Source organism: Sapajus apella, unplaced genomic scaffold (genome assembly GCF_009761245.1).
Source record: "Sapajus apella isolate SASKATOON/1434 unplaced genomic scaffold, GSC_monkey_1.0 scaffold119, whole genome shotgun sequence".
NCBI lineage: Eukaryota > Metazoa > Chordata > Mammalia > Primates > Cebidae > Sapajus > Sapajus apella.
This window is the reverse complement of record NW_022437059.1, coordinates 966,217-985,064: the sequence shown is the minus strand read 5'-3', so window position 1 is coordinate 985,064 and position 18,848 is coordinate 966,217. Positions and strand designations below refer to the sequence as shown.

Genomic DNA, 18,848 nt, shown 5'->3' with positions numbered 1-18,848 from the left:
GCCCGGCCTCTTTTTTTTTTTTTTTTAAGGAGTTTCACCATGATGGCCAGGCTGGTCTTGAACTCCTGACCTCAGGCGATCCACCCACCTCGGCCTCTCAAAGTGCTAGGATTACAGGTGTGAACCACAGCGCCCGGCCTTCTTCTTCTTTTATTTATTTATTTGACATGGAGTCTTGCTCTGTTGCCCAGGTTAAAGTACAATGGTGTGATCTCGGCTCATTGCAACCTCCGCCTCCTGGGTTCAAGCAATTCTCCTATCTCAGCCTCCCAAGTAGCTAGGATTACCAGCATGTGCCACCACACCCAGCTAATTTTTTTTTAATATTTATTTATTTATTTATTTATTCATTTTGAGATGGAGTCTCACTCTGTCAGCTAGGCTGGAGAGCAGTGGCATGATCTTGGCTCACTGCAACCTCTGCCTCCCAGGTTCAAGCAACTCTCTGCCTTAACCTCCCGAGTAGCTGGGATTACAGACATCCGATATCACGCCCAGCTAATTTTTGCATTTTTAGTAAAGACAAGGTCTCATCATCTCGGCCAGCCTGGTCTTGAACTCCGACCTCGTGATCCACCTGCCTCGGCCTCACAAAGTGCTGAGATTACAAGCATGAGCCACCGCGCCCAGCCATTTTTTTGTATTTTTAATAGAGACTGGGCTTCACCATGTTGGCCAGGCTGATCTCAAGCTCCTGACTTCAAGTGATCCATCCGCCTCAGCCTCTCAAAGTGTTGGGATTACAGGCATGACCCCCTGCACCTGGCCTGGAGCCTTTTCTAATAAGCTTGCTTGACACTCGTATGACTCTCCCAGGGAATGTGACTTTGTTGTCACGGTACATTTGATAAATAATCTACAACTTACAAATGCACAGACATTTATAGTCGTGTCGGGTAAAAGCTAACTTGCAGAACTTGATAAAATGATAGGGTTTTATTGCCCAATTGGGAAGTTAACCACAAAGGGGTTTTGATTTTACTGTCCTAGAAAGTTAACCAGTCCTATATCTAAATTACCAATCTAATTTTGACAATTCTTTTCTTTTTTTTTTGAGACAGAGTCTCGCTCTGTTGCCCAGACTGGAGTGCAGTGGCATGATCTCGGGATCATGCATCAAGAATCTCCTGCCTCAGCCTCCCAAGTAGCTGGGATTACAGGAGCCCACCACCACACCCCGCTAATTTTTTTGTATTTCCAGTAGGGGGGTGTGGTTTCACCATGTTAGCCAGGCTGGTCTCGAACTCCTAACCTCGTGATCCACCTGCTCTGGTGTCCCAAAGTCCTGGGATTACAGGCGTGAGCCACCACTCCCACCCAGCCTGACAATTATTTTCTTATTGACTGTTTAAATTCCTGTTTCTTGGGCCAGACACAGTGGCTCACCCTTGTAATCCCAGCACTCTGGGAGGCTGAGGCAGGCAGATCACAAGGACAGGAGATCAAGACAATTTTGGCAAACATGGTGAAACCCCGTCTCTACTAAACAATACAAAAAACTACCCAGGCATGGTGGCACACACCTGTAGTCCCAGCTACTCAGGAGGCTGAGGCAGGGGAATAGTTTGAACCAGGGAGGTGGAGGTTGCAGTGAGCTGAGATCGTGCCACTGCACTCCAGCCTGGCACCAGAGCAAGACTTCATCTCAAAAAAAAAATCCTGTTTCTAAAATGCTCCTCAAAGCAGCTCTTTTATCTCCTTATTGGTTCCCTCATTAATTAGTTAAATAAAACGACAGCATGAGTTAACAAATAACAAAAAAACTTGAGAATTCTGTTTTTCCACTTCCCAACTTCCCTTTATTGAGGGCAAGACACTAACACCCTCCACTTCCCTTTAATAAATCCACTGGCAGAACTACTGCAAGAGTTCCTAGGGAGCTAAAACTCTTGGAAGGATAGGACCACTTTGTATCTCCAGCTATGGACTCCAAGAGGAAGTGGCCATTGTCAGCAAGACTCCTCTGCACCGCCTTCTCGTAGCTAAGGACATCCTTTGCTCTTTGCTGCTCCTGCGGGCCACCATTTTCTGCTCCTCAGTCCCACTAGCAACATCAAAGACACTTTAGGTGTACCCATTGTGCTTCCTCCGGGGAAGCTTTCCTTAACAAAAGCAAGAAGCGGGAGCCAGGCACAGTGACAGTTGTCTGTGGTCCCAGCTACTCCGGAGGCTGAGGCAAGACAAATGGTAACATGTAATAAGGCAGACAGCCAGCAGGTGGGGCAAGAAGGCTGTATCTCCACCGCTGAGGGCCCCTGCAGCGTTCTGGGCTGCACCTGGCTTAGGTCTTGTGCACGTTTGAGGGATCACCCGGTGTCGTGTGGGTTTGGTGTACAGATTATTTTTCAATATGTAAAGATATTACTTTTGTTTCATTAGAAACAGATAAAAATCGTTAAGTAAGTGCAATGTGACTTTCGTATGTGTATGGATTTTATGTCCTCTTAGAAATTAGGTGGCCGAGCCCAGTGGCTCACACCTGTAATCCCAGCACTTTGTGGGGCCGAGATGGGTGGATCTCTTGAATCTAGAAGTTTGAGACCAGCCTGGGCAACGTGGTGAAACCCCATCTCTACAAAAAAATACAAAACTTAGCTGGGCATGGTGGCACACGCCTGCAATCCCAGCAACTTGGAAGGCTGAGACGGGAGGATCACATGAGCCTAGAGAGGTCGAAACTGCAGTGAGCTATGATTGCACCACTGAACTCCAGCCTGGGCCAGAGTGAGACCCTAAAAAAACAACAAAAAAAAGCAAGCAAAAAACCCAGCATTTTGGGAGGCTGAGGTGGGCGGATCCCTTGAGGTCGGGAGTTCAAGACCAGCCTGGCCAACATGGTGAAACCCAATCTCTACTAAAACACAAAAATTAGCTGGATGTGGTGGCAGGTGCCTGTAGTCCCAGTTGCTCGGGAGGCTGAGGCAGGAGAAGCATTTGAACCTGGGCAGAGGTTGCAGTGAGCCTCGAGCAGCTGCACTCCAGCGCAGGAGACAGAGTGAGGCTCACTTTCAAAAGAATAAATAAATAAATAAAAAGAAAAAGAAAAAAATTATTCAATGACACTTGTTAAAGCGTGGTAAGGCGACTCCATTCAGGACCACTGAGATAGGTACAGGGACCACAGCAACAGGATTTTGCAGTGGGAGAGAATGAGAAATTGGGCTCAACTCTCAATACAGCATGGGAAGTGGGTATTTATGAGCAACGTGCAGGGTGGTGGTCAGTAGGTGGGAAATTATTAAGAGAAAACACCAGGGATAAAGGGAATTTGTGCTAAAACCTTACAAGATTCTTGCCGAAGACAGGCTTGGGGTAATCAGATATCACCAGCTGGCTGGTGAAGGATGAGGAACCTGATCAGATATCAAGAGTGATCAGGTATCAAGAGTAGGGGGCTTAGGATGAGCGCAGTGGCTCACTCCTGTAATCCCAAGCACTTTGGGAGGCCGAGGCAGGAGGAACGCTTGAGCCCAGGAGTTGGAGACCAGTCTGAGCAACATGACAAAACCCCATCTCCACAAAAAATACAAAACTTAGCCAGGTGTGGTGGGCCATGCCTGTGGTCCCAGCTACTCAGGAGGCTGAGGTGGAAGGATTACTTGAGTCCAGCAGGTCGAGGCTGCAGGAAGCCATGATCTCGCCACTGCACTCCAGCCTGGGCAGCAGAGAAAGACCCCATCCCAAAAACAAAACAAAACAGAATCGGGGGGATTCATGCTAAATTGACCTAACAGGATTCTTTCCTTTTTTTTTTTTGAGACGGTCTCACTCTTGTCACCTAGGCGGGAGCACAGTGGCACAATCACAGCTCACTGCAGCCTTGACTTCTCAGTGTGGGCCACCACACTCGGTTACTTTTTAGATTTTAATTATCTTTTTTTTTTTTTTTTTTTTGAGACAGAGTTTCGCTCTTTTGCCCAGGCTGGAGTGAAGCAGCGTGGTCTCAGCTCACTGCAACTTCTGCCTCCTGGGTTCAAGCGATTCTCCTGCCTCAGCCTCCCGAGTAGCTAGGATTATAGGCACCGGCCACCATGCCAGCTAATTTTTGTATTTTTAGTAAAGACGGGGTTTCGCCATGTTGGCCAGGCTGGTCTCGAACTCCTGACCTCAGGTGATCCACCCACCCTGGCCTCCCAAGTGCTAGGATTATAGGCATGAGTCACTGTGTGCAGCCAATACCATTTGTTGAAAAGACTATTCTTTCTCCATCGAACTGTTTTGGCACTTTTGTTCAAAGTCAATTGCCCATAAACGCATGGGTTTATTTCTAGATTCTCAATTCCATTCCAGTGATCTATATGTCTATCCTCTTTGAAAACCACAAAGTCTGTAGCTTTGTAGTAAGTTTTGAAATCAGGAAGTGTAAGTTCTACAACTTTGCTCCTTTCAAAGACTTATGGCTATTCTGGGCCCTTTGCATTTCTTTTCTTTTCTCTCTCTCACTCTTTTTTTTGTGTGTGTGTGACAGAGTCTCACCCTGTCACCCAGGCTGGAGTGCAATGGCATGAGCTCGGCTCACTGCAATTTTCACCTTCCAGGTTCAAGCGATTCTCATGCCTCCCAAATAGCTAGGATTACAGACTTGTGCCACCACGCCTAGCTAATTTTTAGTAGAGACGGGGTTTCACCATATTGTCCAGGCTGGTCTAGAACTCCTGACCTGAGGTGATCCTCCTGCTTCTGCTTCCCAAAGTGCTGGGATTACAGGTGTTAGCCACTGGGCCCAGCTGGCCTTTTGCATTTCTATATGATTTCTAGGATGAGCTTGCTGACTTATGAAAAAAAAAAAAAAAAAGGCAGCTGGGATTTTGATAGGGATTGTGTTGAAATTACAGATCAATTTAGAGAGTATTGTCATCTTAACAATATTGTCTTCCATTTAATGAACACACACAAGATATCTTTCCATTTACTTAGCTCTTCTTAGGTTTTTTCAATGAGGTTTTGTAGCTTCAATGTATAAAGCTTGCACTTGTTTTGTTAAATTTATTCCTTTTGTGGCAGGGCACGGTGGCTCACGCTTGTAATCCCAGCACTTTGGGAGGCCGAGGCAGGTGGATCACGAGGTCAAGAGATCGAGACCATCCTGGTCAACATGGTGAAACCCCGTCTCTACTAAAAATACAAAACATTAGCTGGGCATGGTGGCGCATGCCTGTAATCCCAGCTACTGAGGAGGCTGAGGCAGGAGAATTGCTTGAACCCAGGAGATGGAGGTTGTGGTGAGCCGAGATCGCGCCATTGCACTCCAGCCTGGGTAACAAGAGTGAAACTCTGTCTCAAAAAAAAAAAAAAAAAAAATGTATTCCTTTTATTACTTTTGATCCTATTGCCTTTGAATTTTTAACATAGATAGGCTCTTGCTGTAGGTAACGTTTTGTATCTTTTTTCATTTCAATTGTATCATAGACATGTACCCAAGCCGAGTGTGGGGGCTCATGCATTTAATCCCAATGCTTTGGGAGGCTGAGGCAGGCGGCTCACGAGGTCAAGAGATTGAGACCATCCTGGCCAAGGTCAAGAAATCAAGACTGTCCTGGCCAACATGGTAAAACCCTGTCTCTACTAAAATACAAAAACTAGGTGGGCATGGTGGTGAGCACCTGTAGTCCCACCTACTCAGGAGGCTGAGGCAGGAGAATCGCTTGAAGCCAGGAGGTGGAGGTTGCAGTGAGCTGAGATCACACCACTGCACTCCAGCCTGGTGGCAGAGCAAGACTTCATCTCAAAAAAAAAATTATTCAACATAATTTTTGAAGACTACATATTAGTCTATTGTATGTTTACACTGTAATTTATTTTGCCTTCCCCCTGTCATGAGATAATTTTGATTCTTGCCAATTTTTCCATTTTATAAATATTACTGTAATAAATATTTCTATGCATCTTGTTATCGGCATTTCAGGTCATTTCTTTATAAGCATTTTTGTATTCTTGTTTTCTAATAATGGCCTTTATTTCTACCCTTGTGAGAAGGTATGAGACCCCATTAAACTGTGACCTCCTTGAGACCCATTTCTCTTGCAATCCCTCATCGAGTCAGGCAGAATGGTAAGCTCAAAGACTTAGGCCAGACTAGGAGTCTTCATTCAAAGATTTATGGCCATTAAGTCCTGGGAGTGGCTGGCAAAGCGCGTCACACAAAAACTCTTTGTTGGAAAGGGACCTTGAGGGTTATCTCATTCAGAATTTTAAAAACTCTTATATATTACATATATATATACACACACACACACACGACTATGTATATATACGTGTACATACATATACATATGTATGAAATATTCTATATAACATACTATTTTGTATATAATACACACACATATATTTTAGATAGAAGGAATAGAAGAGATGGAGAGGCAGAGGGGTGTGGAAATTGAAGCCCTGCCTGTGGAATTTTCTCAGTGACTGCAAGACTACGGCAAAACTCAAGTTTGCCTATAGAACTGGTGTCTCGCCATGTCGCCCAGGCAGGCTGGTTTCGAACTCCTGGGCTCAAGCTATCTGCCTGTCTTGGTTTCCCAAAGTGCTGGGATTACAGGCATGAGCCACCACGCCTCGCCCATCCAAGTCTCACAAGCCATGTCCTCCATCCAATCCCACTCAAGGTCCCAACTTTCCCAGGCTAGACTGGGTGTTACCCGAAATCAGGACCTGTGACTTATGCATCTTTGTATCCCCCACTACCAAAGGGACAAGTTCTGGCACACAGTGGTACCGAGAACCAGCTCAGTCGGGAGACGCCCATCCAGGCAGCGCTGAAGGTATCTGAGAGGCAGACACCCAGATAGCACAACAGAGTGATCTATCCTGGGGACCAACAGCCTGAAAGCCTTCTGGGCTGACAGCTCTCCAGACTAAAGGCCCCGAGCAGATTCTCATCCACGCATTTATTTGCTCTTTGACAGGTGATTCTTATTAGTACACAGGTGCTCTACATTTACACATAACTCAAGAATATACCAAGGAGGCAGCTGTTACACGCCTACCACTAATTACAAAAAGGTATCCTTCACAGAGGAGCCATGGGGGCAGGGCAAACTTAATGTTTCTCAACACAGTGGTAAGTCAAAAGGTGTTTGATGAGGCTGATCATGGTGGCTTATGCCTGTAATCCCACCATTTTGGGAGGCAGAGGCGTGTGTATTATTTGAGGCCAGGAGTTGGAGACCAGCTTGGGCAATGTGACAAGACCCCTTCTCTACAAAAAACACAAAACTTAGCCAGGAGTGGTGGTGCATGCCTGTGGTCCCAGCTACTCAGGAGGCTGAGGTGGGAGGATCACTTGAGCCCAGGAGGCAGAGGTGGCCGAGATTGCACCACTGTGCTCAAGAATGGGCGACAGAGAGAGACCCTGTCTCGAGGTAAAAAAAGTGCTTGATGAACCTGTTGAGATGTCTAGTCTCTAGGCCTGTATAAATGACTGTTCCTGTGAAGGCGGAGTGTTCATGAGTATTCAACCCTGCAAAATCAGGACACAACTATCAGGACACGGAATAGCCATCACTTATTCTGCCTCCACGAATTTCTCAAGCTACTCTGGATGCTTCCCTAGGGTTTTGCTTCCTGATATTTGTACCCGGGACTAGCTCAGTATAGGACACACAGCAATTCTTGGCATCCTGAGAGGGCTAGTTAGTACTGAAGTCCCTTGGCTGGTCAAGGATTGCAGGTATGAGGCAAATCCTTGAGCCTCGGAACCTCCGAAATGGGCAGGCTCCAGGTCCCAGTTTCTATGGCAACCATACTGGCAAGTTGGCCTACGCAATGGTTTCTCTTGGGAGGACCGTGATTTTCGTTCTGGCGGACGTCTCTATGGTTTCTACAGGCTAGAAGGAACAACATGGCATTTCCGGGAAGATGGCGGCGCGCAAGTTACGTTTGACACATGTTTCCGCGGAGAGGACCTGGCAATGATGGTAAGGGGCTCCCTTCTCCGAACGGTGGTAGTCGGAGCCCGGGCTTAGTAGCAAATATAAGAGGAGCAGAGTATTTTTATACTAGTGGCACTGTGGTAGGAGGGCTAGAATTTAGACACCAAGAGCAAGGAAGCCTAGGGAAAGTGCAGCTGGCTCTTTCACACTGCTGTAAGACGAGTGGAGCTGGGGCCATTTCTGAAAACGCAGATTGTAGAGGGGACAGTGCCCAAAGTCTGATCACAGCTTTCAGAAACACTGGGGTGCACAGCTTCTGTCCAGTTCCATTGAAAATCCGTTAAAGCCATTCCCACTCATTCAGTTCAACAAATAACGACTGAATGCACGCTGCGTTACGTACTCTGGAGTTACGGAATAAAGCTGGTCTCTTACTTCCAGGGCATGTAGTTTTGAATTACTGCGACAAGGGATAGGCCGTGGTCTTAACAGGAGAAAGCACAAAATGCTTGAGACTGAAGAGTGTAGTGATGAAGAACATCAGTTCTTGCCCGGGCACCGTGGCTCACGCCTGTAATCCCAGCACTTTGGGAGGTTGAGTCGGGTGGATCACCGGAGGTCAGGAGTTCAAGACCAGCCTGGCCAACATAGTGAAACCCCATATCTACTAAAAATACAAAAATTAGCCGGGCCTGGTGGCACACGTCTGTAGTTACAGCTATTCGGGAGGCGGAGGCAGGAGAATCGCTTCAAGCTGGAAGGCAGAGGTTGTAGTGAGCCAAGATCACACCATTGCACTCCAGCCTGGGTGACAGACTGGGACTCCAAAAGGAAGGAGGAAAGGAAGGAAGGAGGAAAGGATGGAGGAAGGGAGAGAGAGAAAGAAAATAAAGGAAAGAAAGAGGACCACTTCGAAGTCAGGCGACGTGGGCTTATATTCTAGCTCTGTCGTTTAATTCCAGCTCCATTATTTACTAGCCATGTAACCTTAGGCAAGAAACCCAGGCCTTGTTTTCCTCATTTGTAAAATAATAGTAATATCTATCTCACAGGACTATCAAGATTAAATGAGTTAAGCCCAGGCATGGTGGCTCACAGCTGTAATGCCAACATTTTGGAAAGCAGAGGTGGGCAGATAGCTTGAGCCCAGGAGTTAGAGAGCAGCCTGGACACCATGGCAAAACCCTGTATGTACAAAAGCAAAAATTAGCCAGGTGTGGTGGCATGTGCCTGTGGTCCCAGCTACTCAGGAGGCTGAGGTGGGAGGATGCTTGAGCCCGGGAGTTTGAGGCTGCAGTGAGCCATGATTGTACTACTGCACTCCATCCAGCCTGGGTGACAGAGCGACCCTGAACGACCCTGTCTCAAAAAAGAAAAAAGATTGACTGAGTTAATATGACAATGTGTCAATATATGTAATCTACCTCTTACGCAGTAAGTGCTCAGTAAGAATGCCCTTCCTAATCTGGACACTTTCAAAAGGGAAACTCCAGCCAGACTGAAATACAGCAGTGGTGTCAGAGAAGTGTGTAGCCCCCATACCAAGATGACAGTGTAAATGCTGAAGCATAAGTATAGGATCTGGTCTCAACCAAGTACCATTATCTTATGACTCAGGCTAATAAGCACCTCATTAGGTTTGTGTTTACAAGGTAATATATTTTGGGAGATACTGTGTAAAGAGTATAGATTTACTGTGTAGAGTATAGATTCTGCAGACAAGCTGCCTGGGCTTGAATTCTACATGTTACCTCTGTGACTTGAAGTCACCTAACCTCTTTAAGCCTTACTTTACTCATTTGTAAAATAGGCTAATATTTCCCTGAATGGGCTGGGAAGATTAAATGAAATAATCTTTGTAAAGTCTTAGCACATCCTGGCATGTGGTGGGCACACCATCAATGTAGTTATGAGAATTGAGACACCATTCCTCCTTGACTTCTCCATATGTTGGTGTCTCTGTAGCCAGATAGGGAGCTCCCCAGAGACTAGGCCACCTCCTTCCTCTGTCTCTCCCCAGCGCTCAAGAAAGATAATTCTTTTTTTAATTTTTAATTTTTCCTAGAGACAGGGTCTCACTATGTTGCCCACACTGGTCTGGAACTGCCAGGCTCAAGTGATCCTCCTACTTTGGCCTTCCAAAGTGCTGGGATTACAAACGTGAACCACTACACCTGGCTGCTTTCTTCTTTTTATAAGAGAGGGTCTTGCTCTACTGCCCAGGCTGGACTCGAGCAATCCCACCTCAGTGCCAGCTACCTCCCACGTAGCTAGGACTACAGGTGTGTGCCACTGCACCTGACTAGCAGAGAATTCTTAAGCAGTCAGGATGGAACTGATGGCTGTTTGGACACTTTCTCCTTTCTTCTTAAAAGGATGATATCACCTCTTCTTCTCTGGTGAGAGTCTGAGGATAGAGACTTTTTTCTCACCATGAATGTCACCCCAGAGGTCAAGAGTCGTGGGATGAAGTTTGCTGAGGAGCAGCTGCTAAAGCATGGATGGACTCAAGGTGATCCCCATCGGGCCTCTTCCACATCCCCCAACTCCCCACCTACCTTCTGCACAGGGGAGAGGCATCGTCCTGGATTAACTCTCATGTGGTCCCTTTAATTAAAGGAGGAAAAGGGAAATTTGCAGAAGAAAATTTCTGACTTTCCCAGAAAAGGGAAGAATGGAAGAAATTTGACAGTGGATAATAAGTAGTTAGGAGGACTGGGGGAGGGAAGAAGAGACATGGCCTCTCTCCCAAAAGAATTATGAAGGAAGAGATAGTTCAGACTCACACAAAGGCAGGGAACTATATGGAGTGGTACTAGAAAGAAAGGAGCTGGGAGGGCTGCTGAGAGGTACAGAGTATACCCCAGTGTCAGGTGTCTGGAATGGCAAGAGGCACATGTGGGGGGTGCCTTGTGAGTGCTGATGGCAGGCAGGAGAATAAGCCAAGTTACTCACTGTCCTCTGCAGGCAAAGGCCTCGGCCGGAAGGAAAATGGTATCACCCAGGCCCTCAGGGTGACGCTGAAGCAAGACACTCATGGGGTAAGATTGGGTAGGCTGAGGGAGGTTAGCATGCAGGAGAGAGGGTACCCTTGAGGGCAAGTGAGGCAGGCACTCAGAGCTCATATGTATTCCCCTGGCAGGTAGGACATGACCCTGCCAAGGAGTTCACAAACCACTGGTGGAATGAGCTCTTCAACAAGACTGCGGCCAACTTGGTAGTGGAAACTGGGCAGGTATGAGCTCTTGATAGATGGGCATATGAAACAGGGCCTGGGACCTGTGGGGTGGGCGGGCAGTCACAGTATGTCACCCACTCACTGGTACTGATCATTCTCTACAGGATGGAGTACAGATAAGGAGCCTTTCTAAGGAGACCACCCGTTATAATCATCCCAAGCCCAACTTGCTGTATCAGAAGTTTGTGAAGGTATTAGAGGCTGTGGGTGACAGAGTCCATCCTTTTTCTGTTCCCTAGTCTCCCTGGGGCCTGAACAGTTGCCTTGTATGCCTTATCAATTCTCAGGACTTTTCTAACATAGTGGGCTCCTGTGGCCAGCCTTGCCATTGCTTACTTAAGACTACCCAGACCCTGACAGCAGGAATTGAGATCTTCAGATTCCATGGATCCTGCCATCTGTTAAGGGAGCAGTAATAGGGAGTGGGAGGTAGGGTACAGTCTCTTAAGTCAGGAGCTGCCAATCTTGGGGGGGCCAGGGGACATCTAATTCAAATGACTTAGAAGCCAGAGGAGACCTGAGAGATTATCTGAACCATCCCTGCTTTGCAGATGTGGCTAAAAGGGTAAAGAGTGGTTTGCTGAAGAGTCCACAGCAGGCTAGTAATGGCAAACAGGACTGGAACCCAGGTCTCAGGACCTCCTCTTTCTACTACACCAACAGAAGGAAGCTAACATATAATGGTCATTGTGTGCTAAGGGCCATACATGTTATCTGGCTAATCTACCCCATTTCTCCACCTCTGTTGCCTTCTACTACCCCATTTCGGGCCATCATCATTTCTTGCCTAATTACTTTCTCTACCAGCCTCCTAAGGACACCTCTAGTCTCACTCCCCAACCCAGCCAGTCCATCCTTCACAAAGCATTCAGATTGTTCTAAAACATAAATGTCATCAAGTCACTGGGTCTTCTTTGACCTAGGATGACACAGTCCAGATTTATCGGACTGGCTTACATGGCCCTGCATGCCTGTTCCTGCCATCACCAGCCTCATCTCTTGCCACTTCTCTCCAGGACCACTGCCCTTTAGCCTAACCACTAGCCTAACGATTCCAACCCATTTCTTTGGTACACATTCTTCCTTCTTCAGGTTATTGCACATGTCACTCCCTCTGCTTGGGACATTCTTTCCCTTTCCCCCTTTACCTGCTATTTCTTATCATCCAGAGCTCAGTGTATACATTAGTTACTTTTAGAAGCCATTCTCTGAAGTTTGAGTTGAGTACCCTTCCTCTATCACAGGCAACACTTCCATCATAATTGTCTGTGTAAATTCCACCTGGGCTGGAGCCATGTCATTCTTCATCCACTCTGAATCCCCACCTCCTTGGCCCACAGTAGACTCTCAGTTAATCTGATTAAGTGAAGGTACTATGAACAGGTACTGTGGTGGGGGTGGAGCAGGGCATCTTTACTGTCAATCACTATCAATCACTTGTCCCACTGTGAAAACCTGATGAACCAGAGCATTTCCTTTTCTTGTTCTGCTCACCAGCCAGCTGTGGGCCAGAGAAGGCAAAGCTACTGCACATCCCAACAGCAGCAGCCTGTCTCTTATCCGTGTTCAAGTATGCAGGACGCCACACCTCCCCATGGCTCCTCAAGGAGCAGTGGTGGGGGCTGGCAAACTCCTGCCTGGAGCTATGAATTCTTAGGGGGCTTCCACAAGGGAACAGAGATGGTCGGTGGTGTTGAGAAGGCCTTGTCTATCCCCATGACCCCTCCTAGATGGCCACGTTGACTTCAGGTGGAGAGAAGCCGCTCAAAGACTTGGAGAGCTGCAGTGATGACAACCAGGCGCCCAAGTCCCCAAAGATGTGAGACTTCATTTTAGCCCTTGGGGAATGTGGGAGATGTCCTCAGATCACAAGAGAAACGGCTAAGTCTAATGCTTTACTGGGGGCTTCTTGGGGGTGGGTGGAACTGTGTTGTACTAATCATTGTATCCCTAGTACCTCAAAAAGTGCCAGGTCCTAAATAAGAACTCAGTGTTGAAGGAGTGTTTTAGAGGGAGGAGAGGTTAAGCGTTTCCACCAGCCAGGTCTGTTTGTAACTGCCAATCTCCCCTAACAGTCTGACTGATGAGATGCTGCTCCAAGCCTGTGAGGGGCGAACAGCACACAAGTAAGTAATGGTCAGCTCCTTGAGCTCCCTTCTTTTCTCCCCACCTCTGAGCGTGGCCTGTGCCGCTTCTTGGTTCTTTTTACCCCAGGTAAATGATTCCTGCTACCTACCCATCTATTGCCTGAAGATAGGCAGCTCCCCACTCCTGCCCTCCACCACCTTTCCCTGTAGGCTTAAGGACTAGGCCCATTTCCCCTGATAACCTCGCTCTGACTTGGACCCTGTCTTGTTTCAGGGCTGCCCGTCTTGGGATCACAATGAAGGCGAAGCTTGCTCGCCTAGAGGCTCAGGAACAGGCCTTCCTGGCTCGTCTCAAAGGCCAGGACCCTGGGGCCCCTCAACCACAGTCAGAGAGCACGCCCCCCAAGAAAAAGAAAAAGAAAAGGAAGCAGAAAGAGGAGGAAGAAGCTACAGTATCTGAAAGGAATGATGCAGATGAGAAGCACCCAGAACATGCTGACCAGAGCATCAGAAAAAGCAAGAAGAAGAAAAGGCGACATCAAGGAAAGGTCTCAGATGAAAGAGAAGATACAACTGAAGGGAATGAGGAGGAGGAGGATGCTGCAGGAACAAGTGGGCTTGGGGAATTGAATAGCAGAGAGCAAACCAATCATTCCCTCAGGAAAAGGAAGAAAAAGAAGAGGTGGCACCATGAAGAGGAGAAGATGGGGGTCTTGGAAGAAAGAGGAAAAGGCAAGGAGGCTGCAGGCAGTGTCAGGACAGATGAGGTAGAGAGCAGAGCATACGCTGACCCATGCAGCCGAAGAAAGAAGAGGCAGCAACAGGAGGAGGAGGACTGGAACCTAGAGGATGGAGGTGAGGAAACTGTTTTAGGTGGTGGGACCAGGGAAGCAGAGAGCAGAGCATGCAGTGATGGAAGAAGCAGGAGAAGCAAGAAGAAAAGACAGCAGCATCAAGACGGGGAGGATATCTTGGATGTGAAGGATGAGGAAGATGGCGGGGCTAGGGAAGCAGAGAGCAGAGCATGCACAGGCTCAAGCAGCAGAGGTAAGAGGAGGAGGCAGCAGCATCCCGAGGAGGAAAGAGCTGGAGTCAGCACCGGCCAGAGAGCCAAAAAGAAGAAACAGAAGGGGAGAGACTAAAGGTCTGGCCAAGGTGGGGCTCAAGCGATTCATTTTCAGGAGTTGAAGGCTCAAAGAACAGGGTCAATGCAGGTCTGCAGGTCTTCTGCACCCCTGTCAATGAGAAGTCCCTCCCAAAAAGGAAACTGATCTCCAGGATGTCCACTGCTGAGAGGAGCCAGGAGTGGTAGTATACCTTAGTTGAGGGAACCAGCATAGTCCCCTCTGGAGCTTGTAACCCAGGATCATGAACCCAGGTGCCTAGAGAAGTCAGGCAGCTAAGGGACAAGGAATGCTGGGGGCTGTGGGAACAGGAATGCAGATACCCTTTCAAGGAGCTTTCCTCTTAAAAGAAGCTGAAAATGTAGACTTAATGTGAAGTGCTCTGATTTCTAAATATTGTGAAGGTTAAGAAAAACAAATTTAGGTCTATGGGCTAGATTTAGCCAACAGTTACCAGTTTCTAGCACTACCGAATGAATAAACATCAACTTGGGTTCCTAGCCTGGAGATAAATCCCGACTGGCATCTCTGCTCCCAGCATGGGAAGGTCCTGAATACAAATTAGAAGATACTCCTTGGAGGCCTTTGAAGAAATTCCTTCTGTTAACCTCCTTGTAGTCTTGCTACACTGATAAGTGGAAGTAGCTCCCTATCTGTTTCTCAAATGAATAAGAATTGTGTAAAGGACAGCATAACTCACTTGGCATCTGACAGTCAACTTTCATTGTTCCCAAATACCATGGCAATCTCTTGCCTGTTGTGTTACCCCTGGAGAGATGGCACCCAATCCCCAGGGTTGCTCTCTGACTTCCACCACTTACTGACCTTTATTGCCAGAGGAGCTCCCAGGACTCCACAGTTCCGGAAGAGAGGGGCTCTAAGTCTTTATTGGGAAGCATACCCACCCACCTTCCCTCACTGCAGACGATAGACACACTCGGTGTCAGGGTAGGGTGGCAGGTTCAGCTGGTACTTCTTTTCCAGAGCAGGTGGCACGAAACGACCCCCCAGGTAATGGTAGCGACCAGTAAACTGGGTTGCAGATTTTTTGGGTGCCGTAAGGGAGATGAGCAAGTCTGGCTGGATCCCTGCAGGGTTTCCCTTCTCCACGTCCCATCCTGAAAAAGGGTGGTGGTCAGGAAGAGGCCAGATGTCCTGGCCCCTTCTACACCTTATTTTACCCTAGTCCCAGAGAAGTGAGAAGTCCTCTCAGTTCCCACCTAAGGAGCTCTTATCCTGCAAGCTCCACGTACTCTTGGGCCGTGGTCTCTTCATGGGCCCAACATGTAAAGGGGACTTCTGAATGCCATTCCCCGTCCCTGATGGGGGTCCAGAAAGCTATGTTCTGCCCCTCTATAGTCATATTATTTTAGACCTGTCTGGGCAAAAATCAGGAGGGTAGGGCCCCAATCTCCACCCATTCCCACCCCACCTTCTGGGTCCCAGCACCTGAGGGAATGTCGATGCTGGCAATGGGCACGGTGAGTCCCTTCAGGACACTCAGGATGCTGTGGAACGGTTCCCGAACATCACCTTTGAAGCTGAAGCCAAAGATGGCATCCACCACCAGCTCATACAGTTCATCAATCACCATGGGCTGTGGTGGAGCAGAAAAAGGATGTCAGAGCCAGCAACTGCACAGCCTTAACTAGAGAGGCTGTCCTCTGCACCTGCGGACCATTCACAGAGGCACAAGTATTGTATCCCATTAAGAGGGTAGCCTGAGGCCTAGAGAAAGTGTGAGTTGGTCACTGATTCAGACCAAACTGAGTCCAGACAGTTTTTGTTCTGGGTGCCTGCCTGCCACTGGGATGGCTACAGGGTGGGATAGCCTGAGATGGAGTCAAGAGAGCCAGATTCTGGTTTTAGCTCTGCCATGATCCAATTCAGTGACTAGGCAAACCACTTCTCTGTGCCTCAGTATCTTCATCTGTAAAATGGGTTAAGGAAAAAAATTATTCAATTTCCCATCCCTTAATCCATGCATCTGCAGAAAGAGTTTCAGATAGGGCAGCCACTCCAGCCCCTGAGGGGCAGATCATGTGTTGACTGCATGCTAGGGCAAGAGGGTCTGACTAGAGTGGAAGGAGGGACCAGAGAGATGAAAGGGGAAGGAAGCTTTAGAGAAGGTATTGTGGTTCTGTGATACTAAGCAGTGAGTTTGTGGGGGGGGGGGGGGGAAGAAGGTGGTGTGGGAGAGTCATGGAGCACACTTTGTGAAGGAGAAGGCTCTTACACATTTATTCAAATAGCATCCTTTAGGCATCTTCTGTACCAGGCACTAAAATGAGCTCAGCCTGGAAACATGAAGGAAGGGCAGAGCACAGGCAGTGGTTACTGGGAGATGAGGTATTAAACTGGAGCCACCTACCTCTGAGGGCATCTCCCCAAGGAAAGGGATGTCCATTTTCTGACACTGGGTCACCAACGCAGTGAAGAGGGGCTTGTTAGGCCTTTTGGGGTAATAGATGGTTGGCTGGTAGCCCTAGGAAGAAAGGAAAATGGTAATTCGAACCCAGATCCCAGAGCCCTCACACCCTCCCCCACAGCCTGGCCCGGCATACTCACAAAGAGTTTGAGGTGTCGAGCGCAGACCAGACCATCTCCTCCATTATTCCCCGGGCCACAGATGACCAGGACAGTAGGGGGGCTTCTGGACATGGACGTGGGGGGATATGCCTGAAGGCAGAGTCAAGGGTGGTTCAGCGGGGTTTCAGGCAGTAACAGACCAGATTGGCCCAGCTGTCTCTCCCACCACTTTGTGCCTAGGCCCAGGGCCTGGGACAGAGACTCCTCCCTGGATGCTCCCAAAGGTCGAGAGCTGTGCCACTGACCTTGGCGATGGCTGTGGCACAGCTCAGCCCGGCCAGCTCCATAAGTTGGTCCACGCTGAACTGGTACTCGTTAAATAGCTCCTGGTCCACGGCCTGGGCCTCCTCCTGGCTGAGAAAAACCCGCGGACTGAGTCCCGCCCCTCGTGTTCTCCGTCGCACAGGTGGCCCGGCCGCCCCAGGCCCCGCCCACCCGAGACCCGCGCCTACCTCAGGTACTTCACCGCCGTGCTCGCCATGACCTCTGAGTTCCAGCGGACACCCGAGTTCAGCCGCTGTGGTCCCCAACAGGTCGGTCCCGAGCGGCAGGCGCTGGTCTGGGTTGCGATCCGCTGCAGGCGCGAGCCGGCAACCAGCAGCCCGATCCCCAGCAGCGCCCGCAGCCCGGACATCCAGCTCACAGAGCGCGCGCCCCCAGCCCGGCCCGGCGCGGTCCAACCCCGGCGCATGCGCGGCGCTCGCCCCGCCCCCGGAGTGGCCAGGCCAGCACGCACGGGTTCCGGAAGCGGCCCGGGGCTGGAGGCTCCGGGCTCTAGCAGGGCTTGGGTCGGGGAACCGTTCCCACCCGGCTCAGCTTACCTTACAGCCAGGATCTCAGGTCTCCTCGGGAGCGTTTACAAATTGCCACACATTTCCAGATACGCTGAAATGCCTTGCTCCCAGCCGCCCTTTGATAATAAGTGCTGGTTTTGTAACTCTGAGAAAGCTGTGTGGCGTAGCGGTTAGCCTCGATTCCTGCCCCACTGCTTAGTGGCTGAGTGAATGTGGACACTGTTGGTGTTAGTTTCTCGCGTATGCAACAGGAAACAAGTACATACTTCACAGATGCTGAAGCCTGCAAAGCCGTCGCAGGGGGCGTGGTACCTGGTACGGAAATTAAGCTACTGCTCTTATTTACACCGCCGAGCGTTCTGTGTAGCTCAGACCCCCTCTCCACTACATTAGCTTCCCCTGCCTCTGTTTTACCAGGATATCACGCAGTACTTCCCTAGTCATACTTACCTCCTTTACCGAGATAATAGCTACGAAAATAGAAAATTATAAACCTTAAATAGGTTGGGGAAGCTATGGTTTAAAATGTAGTTGAAACCATAGGCTCCAGGTCACGACGATGTTACACTAGAAATCTTGAGAGGAGTAGAGTTTATCCGAGAGGTTTTGAGAATGCAAACATACTTGTGCATGGTTAGGGGGAAAGATTGGAGAATAACAAACCAGTTGCTATTAAGGCCCTAAGATAAAGATAATTATCCAGACTGCTATGGACTCAATGTTTGTGTCCTCTTCCCCCCTCCCAAATTCATATGTTGAAGCCGTAACCCCTAATGTGTTGGTATTTGGAGACAGGGTGGTTGGGAGGTGGTTAGCATTGGTTGGGGTATAAGGGGTAGGCCCTGGTCTGGTAGAATTAGTACCCTTATAAGACTTTCTTCCCCTCCCCACCTCTCCCTGCCCCTCTTCTCTGTCACCATACTGGAACCCTGATCTGACTTCCGGTCCCCAGAACTGTGAGAAAATTAATTTGTTTGAGCATCCAGTCTATGATATTTTATCTTTTTTTCTTTCTTTCTTTCTTTTTTTTTTTGTGTTTTCACCAATGATATTTTATTATGACAGCCCAAGCTAAGACACAGGTAAAGGGAAGGTGTTTTTTGTTTGTTAGACAGGGTCTTGCTCTGTCACTCAGGCTGCAG

At 48.6% G+C, this 18,848-nt stretch overlaps 2 protein-coding genes across 2 annotated transcripts; one reads left to right on the top strand and one right to left on the bottom strand.

The window, feature by feature from the left end:
- The first annotated feature begins 7,641 nt into the window (after positions 1-7,641).
- On the top strand, positions 7,642-14,832 carry GPATCH4 (G-patch domain containing 4). The gene is given in 9 exon segments (XM_032260655.1): positions 7,642-7,919; positions 10,250-10,386; positions 10,842-10,915; positions 11,017-11,109; positions 11,217-11,303; positions 12,843-12,931; positions 13,188-13,238; positions 13,474-14,065; positions 14,068-14,832. Coding segments are annotated over 8 exon segments (1,110 nt in total). The 5' UTR covers positions 7,642-7,919; positions 10,250-10,307; the 3' UTR covers positions 14,113-14,832.
- A 191-nt stretch (positions 14,833-15,023) lies between these two features.
- On the bottom strand, positions 15,024-17,835 carry NAXE (NAD(P)HX epimerase). The gene is made up of 6 exons (XM_032260657.1): positions 17,365-17,835; positions 17,158-17,266; positions 16,892-17,002; positions 16,695-16,808; positions 15,773-15,920; positions 15,024-15,441 (listed from the first exon to the last, which is right to left on the bottom strand). The coding sequence occupies exons 1-6, from the start codon at positions 17,601-17,603 to the stop codon at positions 15,239-15,241; spliced, it is 924 nt and encodes a 307-aa protein (XP_032116548.1). The 5' UTR covers positions 17,604-17,835; the 3' UTR covers positions 15,024-15,238.
- Positions 17,836-18,848: the final 1,013 nt, after the last annotated feature.